The sequence below is a fragment of the Equus przewalskii genome, chromosome 20, assembly GCF_037783145.1.
Source record: "Equus przewalskii isolate Varuska chromosome 20, EquPr2, whole genome shotgun sequence".
Lineage (NCBI taxonomy): Eukaryota > Metazoa > Chordata > Mammalia > Perissodactyla > Equidae > Equus > Equus przewalskii.
Genome location: NC_091850.1, coordinates 31746179 through 31760220, shown reverse-complemented (window position 1 = coordinate 31760220; position 14042 = coordinate 31746179). Strand labels below are relative to the sequence as shown.

At 40.1% G+C, this 14042-nt stretch overlaps 1 protein-coding gene across 4 annotated transcripts in view; it reads right to left on the bottom strand.

The window, feature by feature from the left end:
• ZFR (zinc finger RNA binding protein) overlaps nucleotides 1-13268 on the bottom strand; it is a 67452-nt gene extending 54184 nt beyond the window's left edge. For 2 of the 4 annotated variants that reach the window (XR_011530426.1, XM_070587083.1), the window contains exons 1-2: nucleotides 12892-13268; nucleotides 12501-12600 (exon numbers count right to left, since the gene is read on the bottom strand). Coding sequence is in view for 2 of the 4 variants with exons in the window: in XM_070587083.1 (XP_070443184.1) it covers nucleotides 12501-12600; nucleotides 12892-12928 (137 nt within the window). In the remaining 2 variants the exon portion in view is untranslated. The remainder of the gene's footprint in view (nucleotides 1-12500; nucleotides 12601-12891) is intronic. The other 2 variants (XR_011530427.1, XM_070587084.1) reach the window with 1 other exon arrangement.
• Between the last annotated feature and the right edge of the window lie 774 nt (nucleotides 13269-14042).

The window sequence follows — 14042 nt, the reverse complement described above, 5'->3', positions numbered from 1 at the left end:
AAAGACCAACCAACCCCAAATTTAAATACTTCTTTCTAGTTACTCCAACTCGACTCTAATTTCTACATTTCTACATTTAACCCTAAGCTATACTCAACTCTAGACCATTTTTAGTGCTTTCAAATGCCATTAATATGACCTGGCTTTATGTTATACCAAATTTATAGTCACTACTGAAATTAAGATAACTTACGTGTACAAATGGCTTGTCCTTATAAGTGGCATCTAGTAACAGGGAAAACATTTCTATACCTCTTTTAGTTTCTATACAACAGTGGTTCTCAAAATGTGATCCAAGGACTGGTAAGGGTCCCTAAGATCCTTTCAGAGGCTCCAGTAGGTTGTCCCTTTTCCAGTTAGATTGCCTTCATATATTTTAACCCAAACAATTTACTGCAACAGAATGAATGCAGAAGCAGATTTGAGACTCCAACCATCTTAACTGAGATATTAAGATTTGTAAAAATGTAAAATAATGCCTCTTGTTTCACTATTTCTTAGGGGGTAGGAAAGTAGTTATTTTTCATAAAGGTATTTTTGATTAGCATGTGGTGGTTTTATTCTTATTTTAAAGTAAGTTAATAGGTATTTTTAAAAATTTTAATATAGGGGCCGGCCCAGTGGCACAGCAGTGAAGTGCACATATTCTGTTTCGGCAGCCTGGGGTTTGCTGGTTCTGATCCCGGGTGTAGACATGGCATCACTCATCAAGCCATGCTGTCGTAGGCGTCCCACATATAAAGTAAAGCAAGATGGGCATGGATGTTAGCTCAGGGCCAGTCTCCCTCAGCAAAAAGAGGATTGGCAGCAGATGTTAGCTCAGGGCTGATCTTCCTCAAAAAAAAAATACCAAAAAAACAACCCCACAACAAAACCCATAAGGAAACAAGTTATTATAAGAAAGAGTTTGCAGAATAAAAAAAAAATTCCAAAAGACCACAATTATTAGAATTATTGGATACAAAATATAAAATAAGTACACTTAAAGAAGTAAAAGAGATTAACAAAACTAAGACTAAGGACCAAAAGACTGATCAAACACAACCAGATGAATTTTTAAAAGAACCAAACAGAACTTCCAGAAATGAAATATAGAATATAAAAATTATAATCAGAAACTTAGAAAGGCATTACACAACTGATTAGACACAGCTGGGACAAAATTAGTGAACTACAAAGTATCTATAAAAATTACCCAAAATGCACACAGAGATGAAAAATAGTAAAGAACTTAAAAGACCTGGAGGACAGAATAAAAAGTGGTAACTTACATCAAACAGGAGTTTCAAATGGAGGAAAAGAATGGGAGAGAGGAAACATCTAAAAAGAATGTATGCGTGTTCCCAGAATTAACGAAAGATAACAATCATCAGATTCAGGAGCCCCAACAAACTTCTCAAGAATGAGGGTGAATTAAAAACATTTTGAGAAAAAACAAAAAACAAAAAAAACCCTTACTAATAGACCCACATTTAAAGACATTCTCAAAGATTTACTTTAGGAAGAATGAAAATGATCTGAGAATGAATGAATGTTAAGTCAAAAAAATGTGGTAAATATGAAGGTAAACTTAAATAATCACTGACTATATAAAACAACAATTGTTCAACAATGGCTGCAGGGTTAAAGAAAAATCTAAAATACTGTACAACAGCACAAAAATCAGGAGGGGATTGATCAAGGCTAAAGCCTTTTAAGTCCTTGTAATTTTTCGGAGAGTAAAGATACTGATTAACTTTAGACTAAGTGAAATACTCATGATAAATTTCTAGAGGAATCACTACAGGACAGAAGTAGAATGTTTAATTTCTAACCTTGTAAAAGGAATGAGGGAAAAGCATCAATCAAGAAACTGCAGACAGCTTCTGTCACATAAACTATTAGATACGCTTTTCTCCTCTGGAAATAGACTGTGTATATGTGCATTTGTTTCAATTTTGGATAAAATGGCAAAGTAACTGACAGATAAAACATTTTTTTCACCCCTTTTCACAGAACACAAAACACAATTTAACCTTTCCATTAGTCCAAATTTAATGCTCGATATTGCTGATCTTTTCTTTTACAGTATTTTATGTATCTACAAAATTAGTGACAGATTTAACTTCGAGTTTAATATTTTACAATGTGGAAAAAGATGCAAAAATAACCTTCCTCATAGAATCACTCCAAAGACAAACCACCTTTAACTATCTTTATACTTGATATTATAATGTCATGCTCCCAGTAACTTTACAATGCTATTAAAACAATAACTCTATCAACATAGAATTTTATAAGAAATTTAAATTCAGGCTCCATTTCTTCCAAAAAACTAGAAAAAATAAAACAACCAATACTATGATTTTCACTAACTCATTAGAGTGGCAGACTACAGAGGAGTGGGTTGATTAAATGTCATATGAAAACTGTTAATAGTTTTCTTAGGATCTTTAACTCTCAACATACCAGGAAAAATAGCCATTACCATTCACCATCTGGGTCCATTGGATCATTTACATTTTTTCTATTTTTGAAGTCATTTGACAAATAATTTACATAATAAAGGATAATGAAAAACTATTAGGAATTTTAACATAAGAAGTACCTTAAACCCAAATTTTTTTTTCATATTGTCCTGGTTTTAAAGATATATACACACAAAATGGACCATGTTCTCTGAACATAATCTTTCATCAACTTTCATGCATGAACCCAGAACATGTCCATCTCATAAATGCTGATTCCAGATTTCAAATATATCTCTAATGAGTTCTAACTCATCACTACTTCTGGTTCTTCTTCCTGCACTTGAATTGTCAAAGTGCAATGTTTAAACAATTTTTGAAACATCTGATGGCTCATATTTTGTTGAAGAGAGATGGTCATCTTCTTTGCTTCAAAATTGTAAAACATTTTCAATTTTAGGTTTGGAATGATCAATCTAACGAATCTTTTCATTTCTCCACCATCTATTTCCTTCCAATTACCTTTGTATATTCACCTGCCTTCAGCATTTGTCCACCAGTTGAATCATATCAAGTAAATTCTTCTGGTGCACAAACATCACAAAAAAATCAAAGAATTCTGCCACATACACTTTTAGCAAAATGGGATGTCCTGGATCTTATCACAGAACATTATATAATGAAGTCATTTCTATTGACTAGATGAGAATACCACATTTCCTTTCTTATCCTTAGAAATATAATGTCTACTCACTGATTCTTGAGTTTGAAAAAATTCATCAAGGAGATTGTATCTGAAGACTCAGTCTGAGATTTTGCTTACACAATCAATTTCGCTATCACCATTACTCTAGAGTGGTGCTATTTTTTGCATTCATCTTATTTATCTAACAATTGTCAAACATCTGCCTCTGTTAACTTTCTTCTCTTTGCCAGTATGGACATGGAATAAATAATTCTGATTCCTCAACTGTGTTGAAGGAAAATTAAAAGCAAACTTTAAAGGTCGTTTCTCTATTTTCTTTCATCTTTCTTGAAGGGTTATGCAGCACTTTGGGCAATGCAATATCCTCCAATTATTTCACTACTGTTATCTTCCTTCTAGTGATTCCAACATCTTCTGTTTTCCTATTTTATTAGTCTTCTTTAGCCTAGTTGGGAATAAGTGACAAGTAAAGAGGAAATAATTCCTAGGATGATGAAACAGCAAAATGTTTCAAGATACAGAAAAATAAGACCACTAGGATGTCATACTGTAACTCTTAGAGTTAGAAAAAGGATCCAATGGTAATTGCAAGATAAAATCAATTTTATTCCATTTTAAAAAATAAGCAAATTAAAAAAAAATAAGCAAACTGTATTCTCTGGAAGATCTCTAAGAAAGAAAAAGTCATGAAACGTCAATCCTGGTAACTATTTGTATATAGAACTGCTCAAAGATACTCTCAAACTACTGATAAATGCTGATAGATACTGTAAGTTAGTTAAACCAAAATGCCCTATAATTTTCTATACTCAAGAAAACCACATCCTTCATCATTTCTCAAACATATTAACGTTTCTTCAGGGAAAGGTATGAATATTTACAGTGAGATGGAAAAAAGAAGTGAAAACAGCCTCCTGACACTTCAGGTTGGTTTTTACTGTGAAATTGTTTTTACAAACTTACTAGGAGTATTTTCAGAAGTTTTTGGATTTCATAAATGTGGATAAGGAATCATAAACCTGTAAAAACATCCTGAAGTCCTCTAAATATAAAGCTAAGATAACCAGATATTCTCAAAGTAATGGGTAGCCAATGAAAGATTTTAACAGAAGAATGCTGTAATTAAATCTACATTTTATAATGACCATCCTGCTTATAGTAAAAAATAGTTTGGGATGGGCAGGACTGGGAGAGTGAGAAAAGTTATAAAGCCATCTTCATAATCATAGCATTCCCTGACCACATCTATACGGTTATTGTTTAAAAAGGCTTTCTTACTGTTTTTCCTATCAAAAAGTGTCAGATTTCTTCAAATCTCTTTTCAAGGACATTCTCTGCTCATTTAACGCTGACTACTATACCAATGTAATGTATTTTATACAATATATATTTTCTCCCAGAAATAAAAAATGAGTTAAAAAATTATTTTCACTTAACTGATCTTCAAACATAGTGCTTCCAATACTTTAAGCCCATCTGACCTCTAGGACCCTCAAGAACTTATCTGTATACTAATTTAGACTACAAAACTTTTAGAGGCCAGTCCCCCCGCCAAGTAGTTAAGTTTGCGCACTCCACTTCAGCGATCCAGGTTTTGACTGGTTTGGATCCTGGGAGCAGACAGGCCACCAATCATCAGGCCATGCTGAGGCAGCGTCCCACATAGCACAACTAGAAGGATCTGCAACTAGAATATACAACTATGTACCGGGGGGCTTTGGGGAGAAGAAGAAGAAAAAAAAGAAGACTGGCAGCAGACGTTAGCTCAGGTGCCAATCTTTAAAAAAAAAACTTCTAAAAATTTGGTGCTAGTCTTTTAGCTCCAAATGATCAGATTCTAGTTTTCCCATAGTGGCTATCCATTAAAATTATACCAATAACTTGATAACTGTCAAATCTTTAATCCAGCCTCTCTAAGGCCCTACCATTGCTGACTATCTCTCTATCTTCTTTTGGTTTTTATGACAGTACGTTCTCCCAGCTTTCTGTCCACCAGTATTTGTTTCTTTCTCTGGTCTTGCCTTAAACTTAGATGTTTGTAACTGTAGCTCTATTTTTTCTATTTTCTTTCATTCATTCAAAATGAACGAAAAGGTCAAAAGGAATGAATGAAAGAAAAATGAATTTACTAAATGTTTGATGTATGCCAGGCACTGTACTTTCTCTGCAGCTATAATGGTAAATCACCATCATGTGGATGACATCCAGATTTACACTAGCAACCTTCATCCCTTTTCTGAGCTCCACTTCCAAATGTCTACTGAAGACAACAGCTAACTTTGATGGAGATGTAATATATGATAGGAACTGTTCTGAGCACTTTACAAACATTACCTCATTGAATTCTCAAACACCACAATGGAGAATGTAGAGGACTTCCGGATGCTGACAATGTTCTGTTTTTTTGATCTCAGTGCTGGTTACACAGGTGTGTTCAGTATACGACATTTCATCAAGCTATGCTCTTACTATAGGTGCAGTTCTTTGTGTATATTACACGTCAACAAAGAATTTTTGAAAAATCTCAATCCTATGAGGTACAGATTAATATTACCTCCAGTTTGTAGATGAAGAAACTGAAGTAGCAAGAAACTGCCCAAGGTCACATGGCAGGTAGCAGAGGTAACCAGGATTCAGCTCAGGTAGTCTGACTTCAGGGCCCATCCACTCTCAATCACATCAAGCAATTAAGACATTCCTGTCTTGGCTCAACACGTTTCCTTTGTCTAAAATGACCATCCCTCAATTTTCAGAATGAAAGACCATGAAGTCTACCTCAAACTCCACAGTCAGAATCCTCCAATTCTCTATTTTAGTATTTCCTTAAAACTCAGTTATGATCATTATCAAGGCATAGTTATCTGAGGGTATACCTGTCCCTACTCTCATCTGAGTGTAAATTCCTTGAGAGCAGGGACATATTGTAGATGTTCACTAAATATCATGTGAGTTACTCTCTACAAATATATTTTAATTTGCATATTTTACAAAACTAATACTAAAACAAAAAAAGTCCAATATTCTTTATTTCATTAATTTGTCCTCTGTAAGTATGAATTAAGAGGTGCACTGTACGTGGCTTTCACAAAATGCTTAGAAATGCCATACTCAGAACAATGATCCTAATTCTGATAGAATAGTGCTAAGGACAATTTACGGACAAGCACAGGAGGTACACACTCCTCACCTTTAATCACGTATCTAAGTAATTTTAACATACTTTGTCAATTACTACATTGATAAGCCTAAGGACTGTCTTCTGATTAACCTGATGGTATGTTTCTGAATAATAATCTGGCTGATTTGTTTTTTTCCACAAATACCTCTACTTAAACAGCTATACATTCTAATCCAACTAGCCCATAAGCATAAGTCTATCTCTGGGATCTCTAATTTAATCCAGTAACGTATTTGTCTATCCCTGTACCAATACTACATTTTCCTGTTTAATATAAAGTTTGGGTGTCTGATAATACAAGACCTTCCTTATCACATCTTACAAGATTCTCAGGACTACTTTTGGACAAATACTCTCTTCACTATCTGCATTAGAATCCCTTTGTCCAGTTACCCCAAAAATCCTGTTGATATTTTTATTGGAATTACATTAAATATATAGACTACTTAGGAGAAAACTGATAACTTGATTGTATTGATTTTTTTCACTCCATGAACAGAGCCCATCCTCATTTGTCTTTTTTTCTTTCTTTTTTTTTGAGGAAGATTAGCCCTGAGCTAATTCCTGCCAATCCTCCTCTTTTTGCTGAGGAAGGTTGGCCCTGAGCTAACATCCAGGCCCATCTTCCTCTGCTTTATATGTGGGATGCCTACCACAGCATGGCTTGCCATGTGATGCCATGTCCATACCTGGGATCTGAACTGGTGAACTCCGGGCCACCAAAGCAGAAGGTGCGCACTTAACTGCTGCGCAACCGGGCTGGCCCCAATTTATATCTTCTTTTATGGCCTTTATATCCTAATGTATTTTTTCCTTAAAGTATTTCGCATATCTCATTCATTTTACTCCTACTTACTAGGTTTTGGAGCTAAACATAAACAGGATTTATTTGAAATTTCATAATCTAATTCAATATTGCTGAAAAAAGAATGCTACTGATTTTTGCCTGATCTTAGATCCAGAAAATCTGCTGAACTCATCATTTCTCATATTTTTGTCTGTTGATTATAACCATCATGTTGCTTGCAAACAAAAAATTTCCTTCCTTCTCTATTAAACTGACATTGAAACTGGGGCCTACCAATTGATACTCAAGCACCTACTTTTAAAACATTTTACTTTGAGATTATGAAGCTCTACATATTAAGTATACGATGGACACCAACTAAGCAGTTCTTTTAAAACTCTTACAGGGGCTGGCCCGGTGGCACATGGTTAAGTGTGCACGTTCCACTTTGGTGGCCTGGGGTTCGCCGGTTCGGATCCCAGGTGCGGACATGGCACCGTTTGGCAAGCCATGCTGTGGTAGGTGTTCCACATATAAAAAGTAGAAGAAGATGGAAACGGATGTTAGCTCAGGGCCAGTCTCCCTCAGCAAAAAGAGGACTGGCAGCAGATGTTAGCTCAGGGCTCATCTTCCTCAAAAACAACCCCCCTCCCCCAAAACTCATACAGTATTCAAATCTCTATAGAAAACAAACACTGATAAAATGCCCACTGAAAATCAGGCACTAGGCCAGGAAGTTTTATATTTAAATCTTCACCTCAAGGCAAGTTAGATGAGGGAACTGAGTCTCAGAAAGATTTGGTTTAGGGATTTGGCTAAGTGACCAAAGAGCAGAGATAGGATTCAAATCCCAAGTCTGACTAGTGCCAAATTCATCTTCTTTTCATTAGAGTATATTGTAAGGCAGTTTACAAAAGCACAGACAAGCATATACTTTAAACATCCTATACAGGGATATTCTGGCTCACCCTACTCTTAAAGCTATTAATAACATACACAGGAAATGTCATCAATGTAACAGCAGCAATCTTTTTGGAAAGAAAATTTCATTATATCAAACTCATTCATGCAACATGAATACTAAGATCTCTGATTCAACAATGAAAGAGATGATATAATTAGCAGTTGCAGTAATTTTTTTTTTTGTACGGCCAGTATATTTCCATCACTGTGATTGGTTTCAGAAACCTGTTCACCTGGTTTTTTCATGTTCTCAGTGATTACTCCTTTTCTACCCTACTACTGTTACTTATATTCTTTCCTTCAAGACACAATATTCTTAACACCATATTCAAATAAAAAGTAAAAAAGAAAGAGAAAGGAAAAAAGAGGAAAACTGACCAGCTAATCAGCATAACCAAGTTATCTTAGTGATGTGAAGAGATACTTAATCTTTAGGAACAGATGTCCTGAAGACATCTCAAGAATCATTAGATGAAATGCCTCTTTTGACTAGCAGATGCTTAATTTAAACCAATGTCCAGACAACAGTCAAAATCCATTTAAACATTTATCATGTAACAACATCTGCTAAGACTCTAAAAATATGAAGGTAATTATTTTGCACCTTTATACTATCTCTAAAGTCTTTGAATTCAATAAACACTACATATAAAATGGGTTAAAAAAAAAAAAAAAACAGTTGCCAAATGACTATTTAAAATAGTTAACTTTAGGGGCCAGCCTGATGGCATAGTGGTGAAGCTCGCACGTTCTGCTTCAGTGGCCCAGGGTTTGCTGGTTCAGATCCCGGGTACAGACCTACACACTGCTCATCAAGCCATGCTGTGGCAGCAACCTACATACAAAATAGAGGAAGATGGGCATAGATGTTAGCTCAGTGAATCTTCCTCAAGCACAAAGAGGAAGACTGGCAACAGATGTTAGCTCAGGGCCAATCTTCCTCACCAAAAAAACCACGAAGCGCTAACTTTATTGAAGGGAGAATAACATTCAGGCATCACTGATACACTAAAACATATGTATATCACAACGAAAATTAGTTTACGCACAAGCTAAAGATTTAGGTTATCCAGGTTATGGAAAAGTATTGTGATTAGACAGATTAGATGGAAAGATGACAAGGAAGTGATACGTCCAAGGCTTTTCTAAAGAGTAAGTAAAGGGAAACGGGCTGTTTAAAACTCTGAAGGAAATGGCTATGTTCTTTTAATAGTGCAATATAACAAAGGATTACTTTATTTTATACTACATATACATATATTTGTATATGTCACAACCCCCCTTCAAAAACTGAACTCTTATGAGAACTTCTGTATCACTGCCAATGAAGGAGGGGAAAAAAATGATTTTGATCCAAAGAAACTATTAATTAGAAAGTTTTTTCCATTGAGAATTATCTTTCCTCACATTGTTTGCTACCTTATGTCCTTATAATTGTTAAAATAATTGTTTCCAAGATTATAAAATTAGATTTGTCTGTCTAAAAGTTAATTCTATCTCCTCAAACAAAAAAGGTACTCTACTGAAGTACGCTGCCTACCCAGCCAAGTTCCCTTCCTGCCATAAAGCCATCCCTATTTTTCCAGCATGCTTGAGATATACTTCATCCTGCACACCCCAAATTAACATCCTACCAGAAATACACATACATAAACTCATACAAATTAATACTTAAAGTTTTTTCTGATTTCTTCATTTCTAAGGGAAAAACACATGAAAAGTCAGAAAATGAAAACATTACATTTGCAAGAGTGGCAAATGGTATAATGGAGTTATTTACTTGACTTAAAAAATACACAAAGTGGGAAGAAAAACATTCAGTAACTAATGGAACATGTAGCACAAGGATTAAGTAAATGCTTACCACAAAAGTGTTTAATATGCATTATACAAATGAAAAACTTGGTTTATCTAGAAGTTATCAGTAGCAGAACTTAGAAGAGATCTTTATAACATCTCTTAAAGAAGCTTGATCTTTAGAATGCCATTATGAATCTCAAATATTAACAAGCAATAAAATCTGAATTTAAAATAAATTTAATCAAATACCATACATAGCTGTAACCAAGAAAGCTAAGAACCAGAATTAAATCTAGACTTAGGATAGATACTTTCACTTATCTGTATTTAATGATAGGTGAATGAACTACATATTCACATCATCCACATGCAAACACTTAAGATTTCCGAGTTTGCATCCTTCAAATTAAAAAAAAATTGCAAAGTAAGCCTTGGTCTTCCATGTCTAAAAATTATGACAATTTCTAGACATGAAGAAAAATGAGCATCGTCACTGCATTCTTTGCATATGCTTTTATTATTAATGCTGTTTGTTCATCCTCCTTGAGCCTAAGTACTAGCACTACCAGGCCTGATTTCTTTCCATTAAAAGCAAACAATTTCCATGTACTACATTTATATACAAGGACAGAGTATCTTAATTAGTTTTGCTACTACATGTAGAAATAATGTCAAAAGACTAGTCTTTTCTTATTAGACATACACATAACAAGCAATTTAATAATTTGCATTGTTGTTACAGTTTACTGAAACTTTATGAGATTCAAGGCCAAAGAAAAGTTAGGTACAGAAATTCTGTAATAGTTTCCTATATTGGGATAAAACACATACATGCAACTATTTTATCAAAAAACGATTAACTATCCTTAAATTGGCATTTCCTGCCCTCACTTCAATCTGTAGGCTCACATTAGAAAAAATATTTCAATACTGCCACAAAGAACCAGACCCAATACATTTTCAGTAAGTGAACAGTTAATAATCCAAAAACCTATTACTCTGCCTATGGTAACAGAAAAATATTATGTGAAACAAGTAAAATTTGTAACGGTTAAATACATCCTTGTGGAGAACACAAAGTACCTGGTAGCACTGGAATTATGGCACGGATGCTGATTAGCTATTTCTTGTTTCCCAGAAAAAGAAAATGGCTTGATGTTTTTCTCTTTCCACAAACATTATTAGCCCTAAAGCGTTTCATCAAAGTAGCTCAGACTTTGTTAGCTGTTTAATTATCACGACTTGCAAGCAAAGGGTTTAATATTTGAAAAACCCCAATCTTTTTTAGTGATACAAAAAATAACGATATCCCTTACAATAAACAGCATCTTAGAATACTATGAAACACGGCAACTTTTTTCTCACAATTACGAGTTTTAACCCCAAAAGATAGCCCAGGATCTCATTTTACAGATGAGGAAAATGAAGCCCAAATTAAGTGACGTCCCCACCGCCATAAAATCAAGAGGAAAAAGAGCCCAGAACCCAGGCCTTCTGGTTCCCGATGATGCCCTTTCCATTACACAACCCGCCGCCGGAAACAAATAAACCACCTGGGTTTAACCAATAGCTAACGTACCTAATACACTCAGATATCTAATACAATCTCTCTCCAGAAAAAGCGTATCTAATACTTAAGAGCCCTGTATGCTTACGGTCTGAATCTGAAGGGTCTCAGACTGACTCAAAAGTAACAACGACAACAAAAAAAATCTAGGGTTCTTGTTTTGTCCTTTGATAAGCTGTATAACGAACTACAGCCACCCCAGAAATTAGAGCTCCCCTTACGGGAGCGACTTCAGATGGCGCAGTACAGCAACTCAGGACCCTCTCCCCGCACTTTCCTTCCCCCAGGGGAGACCCGCCGGAGGAACTACGGGCCCACCCGGAGCCTCAACTCCAGGGCTAGAACAAGGCTGTGGGCTCATTTATCGGCATCAGAAACTTCGAACATCTTTTCCAGTCTACCGACTACACAATTCACAGGTGGTTGGTATCTTTCCATCCCTCCTTGGAGGGAAAACGAAAGGGGCCCAGTGAAGGTAGTGACAGTCGCAGTGTGTTTGCGGGGCTCGGGTGAGGGGTCGGGGGAAGCCACAGGACGGAGAAGATCATCCCCGAGAAAAGGAAACGTCCTCGAGAAAAGGAAACGTGATCCGGGCGCCGGGGGCCGGGGGCTGGGGGCCGGGGCGAGGCCGGTGGGCCGTGCGCCGCCGCGCTCCCCTTCGCCCACCCTCTCCGTCCCCGAGCGGGCGGGGGCCGGCGGAGGGGGCTGGCCGGGGGGGAGGGGGGGGCGGGGACTGGGGGAGTCGGAGCCTCGGCCTCGCTCCCTCCCTCCGCCCGCCGGGCTCCGAGGCCGCGGGAGGCCATTTTAGCTGCGGGGCGGCCCAGAGCCCCGGCGGCCTCCACGTCCCCACACCCCGGCCGTCCCTCGCCCCCGCCCCCCGGGGGCCGCTCCCCGCCGCGGGCCGGGCGGGGCGGGAGAGGCCGCGGGGCCGGGCCTGCCGCTGGCCGGGGCTCGGGGCGGCCGGGCGGGGGCCGGCGCGGGGGCGTCGTGCCGGCGGGAGCGGGGCGGAGGGGCGGGCAGGGGCGAGGAGGGAGGGGGCGGGGAGCCGTTACCTATACTGGGCCGCAGCCGCCGCCGCCGCCGCCCCGCTGTGGGTGAATCCAAAGTAGTTGCCGGTCGCCATTTTGGCATCTTCCCCCAGCCGGCTGGGCACTGCGGCGGGCACGGAGAGTCGGGTCCCATGGCGGGAGGAGAGGCGCCGAGGGGCAGAGACGCCGAGGGAGGGAAAGGGAGAGAGAGAGGCGCTGTGAGAAGCCGCCCTCGCCGGCCCGGGGCCGGGCCGCGCCGCCTCCCCCTCCCGCCTCGCACTCCCTCACTCACTCGCACGCCCCGGTGGCGGCCGCCGCCTCCTCCCCGGAGCCAGCCCCAACCCCCGCGCCTCCCCGCGGCCCCGGGCCGGGGAAAGGGCCAGGCGGGGGCCTCGGTGGGGCACATTATACTCACCATAGGTGAAAGAAACTACAGGGCATATGGGAATCATGGGCTCGGGCTGCTGCTGCTGAACTCTGAACTCTCACCCGCTGCCTCCCTCCTCTGCCCCGCTCCTCCTCAGCGGAGAACAGACCTCCGCCTCCCGCCGCACTGCGCAGGCGCCCCCGCGCGCGGCACCCTGGGAGCTGTAGTCCCCGCCGCCCTCGCGGCTCCAGAGAGCGCGTGCCGGGGCCTCGGCCCAGGCGGGCCTGGCGGGGGAGTTGGGGGGTGCCGCCCGCGGGGGTGAGCAGGCCTGGCCTTCTCCAAGGCCGTGGTGGCGGCTGGCCGCGACCCGGGCGGTAGAGGAGCGTGCGAGGGGCTCCTCGCCCGGCCGTGAGGGAATCGGGGAGAGTGATCCGGGAGAGTGACGTCTGTTGGCCTTTTCCTGTTACTTTTCTCTCTTTTCTTTCACTTTGGCGTGTGCATTTGTTCTCTACCTTCCAGTCTTTCTGGCCTGTGCACTTTTCATCAGAATTTGAGCCGGACTAATTTGGATTCTTCCTTATTTCCCGCATTCCTGCTTCTGGTCCTAGCCTTTATATTGGGGAGGGAAAGACGAGGAGGAGAGAAAGAGAAAAAGAATGGCAAGTGTGCTCTTCTGTTGGATTGGAAGCACACTTCCAAACACCCCTCCGGAACTCGCCTTTTCCCGTACCCTCTCCCCGACCTGCACCCACTCCTTGAGTCATTCAGCGTATATCGAGCCCCCATAAAGTGTCAGGCCAGGTCCTGGAGATACAGCGGTGAACAAAATGAAGTCCCTGCTCACTTGGAATTTACCTCCTGGGAAGCCCTGGAGGTGTCAAACAATAGCCGCATAAACAATACGTTGGATGGTGATTGCAGCTTTAAGAGTAAAGCAGGGTAAAGAGAGTGGAGGGAGGTGCTGTAGCATGTAGGGTGTGGATAGGGCCACCACTTGAGTAGAGTCCTGAGGGAAGTGAGGGACAAGCACGTAGATGCCTGGGGGAAGGACAGTTAGTGGAGGGTCCTGAAGGCGGGGTGCTAAGGAGCTGCAAGGAAGTTAGTCTGGCTGGAGTTGAGTGATAGGGAGACCGGATCAGAAAGTCTCTTGGCCCCGTGGTTAAATTCAGCAAGCTCTGCTTCTGTGGCCAAGGTTCACT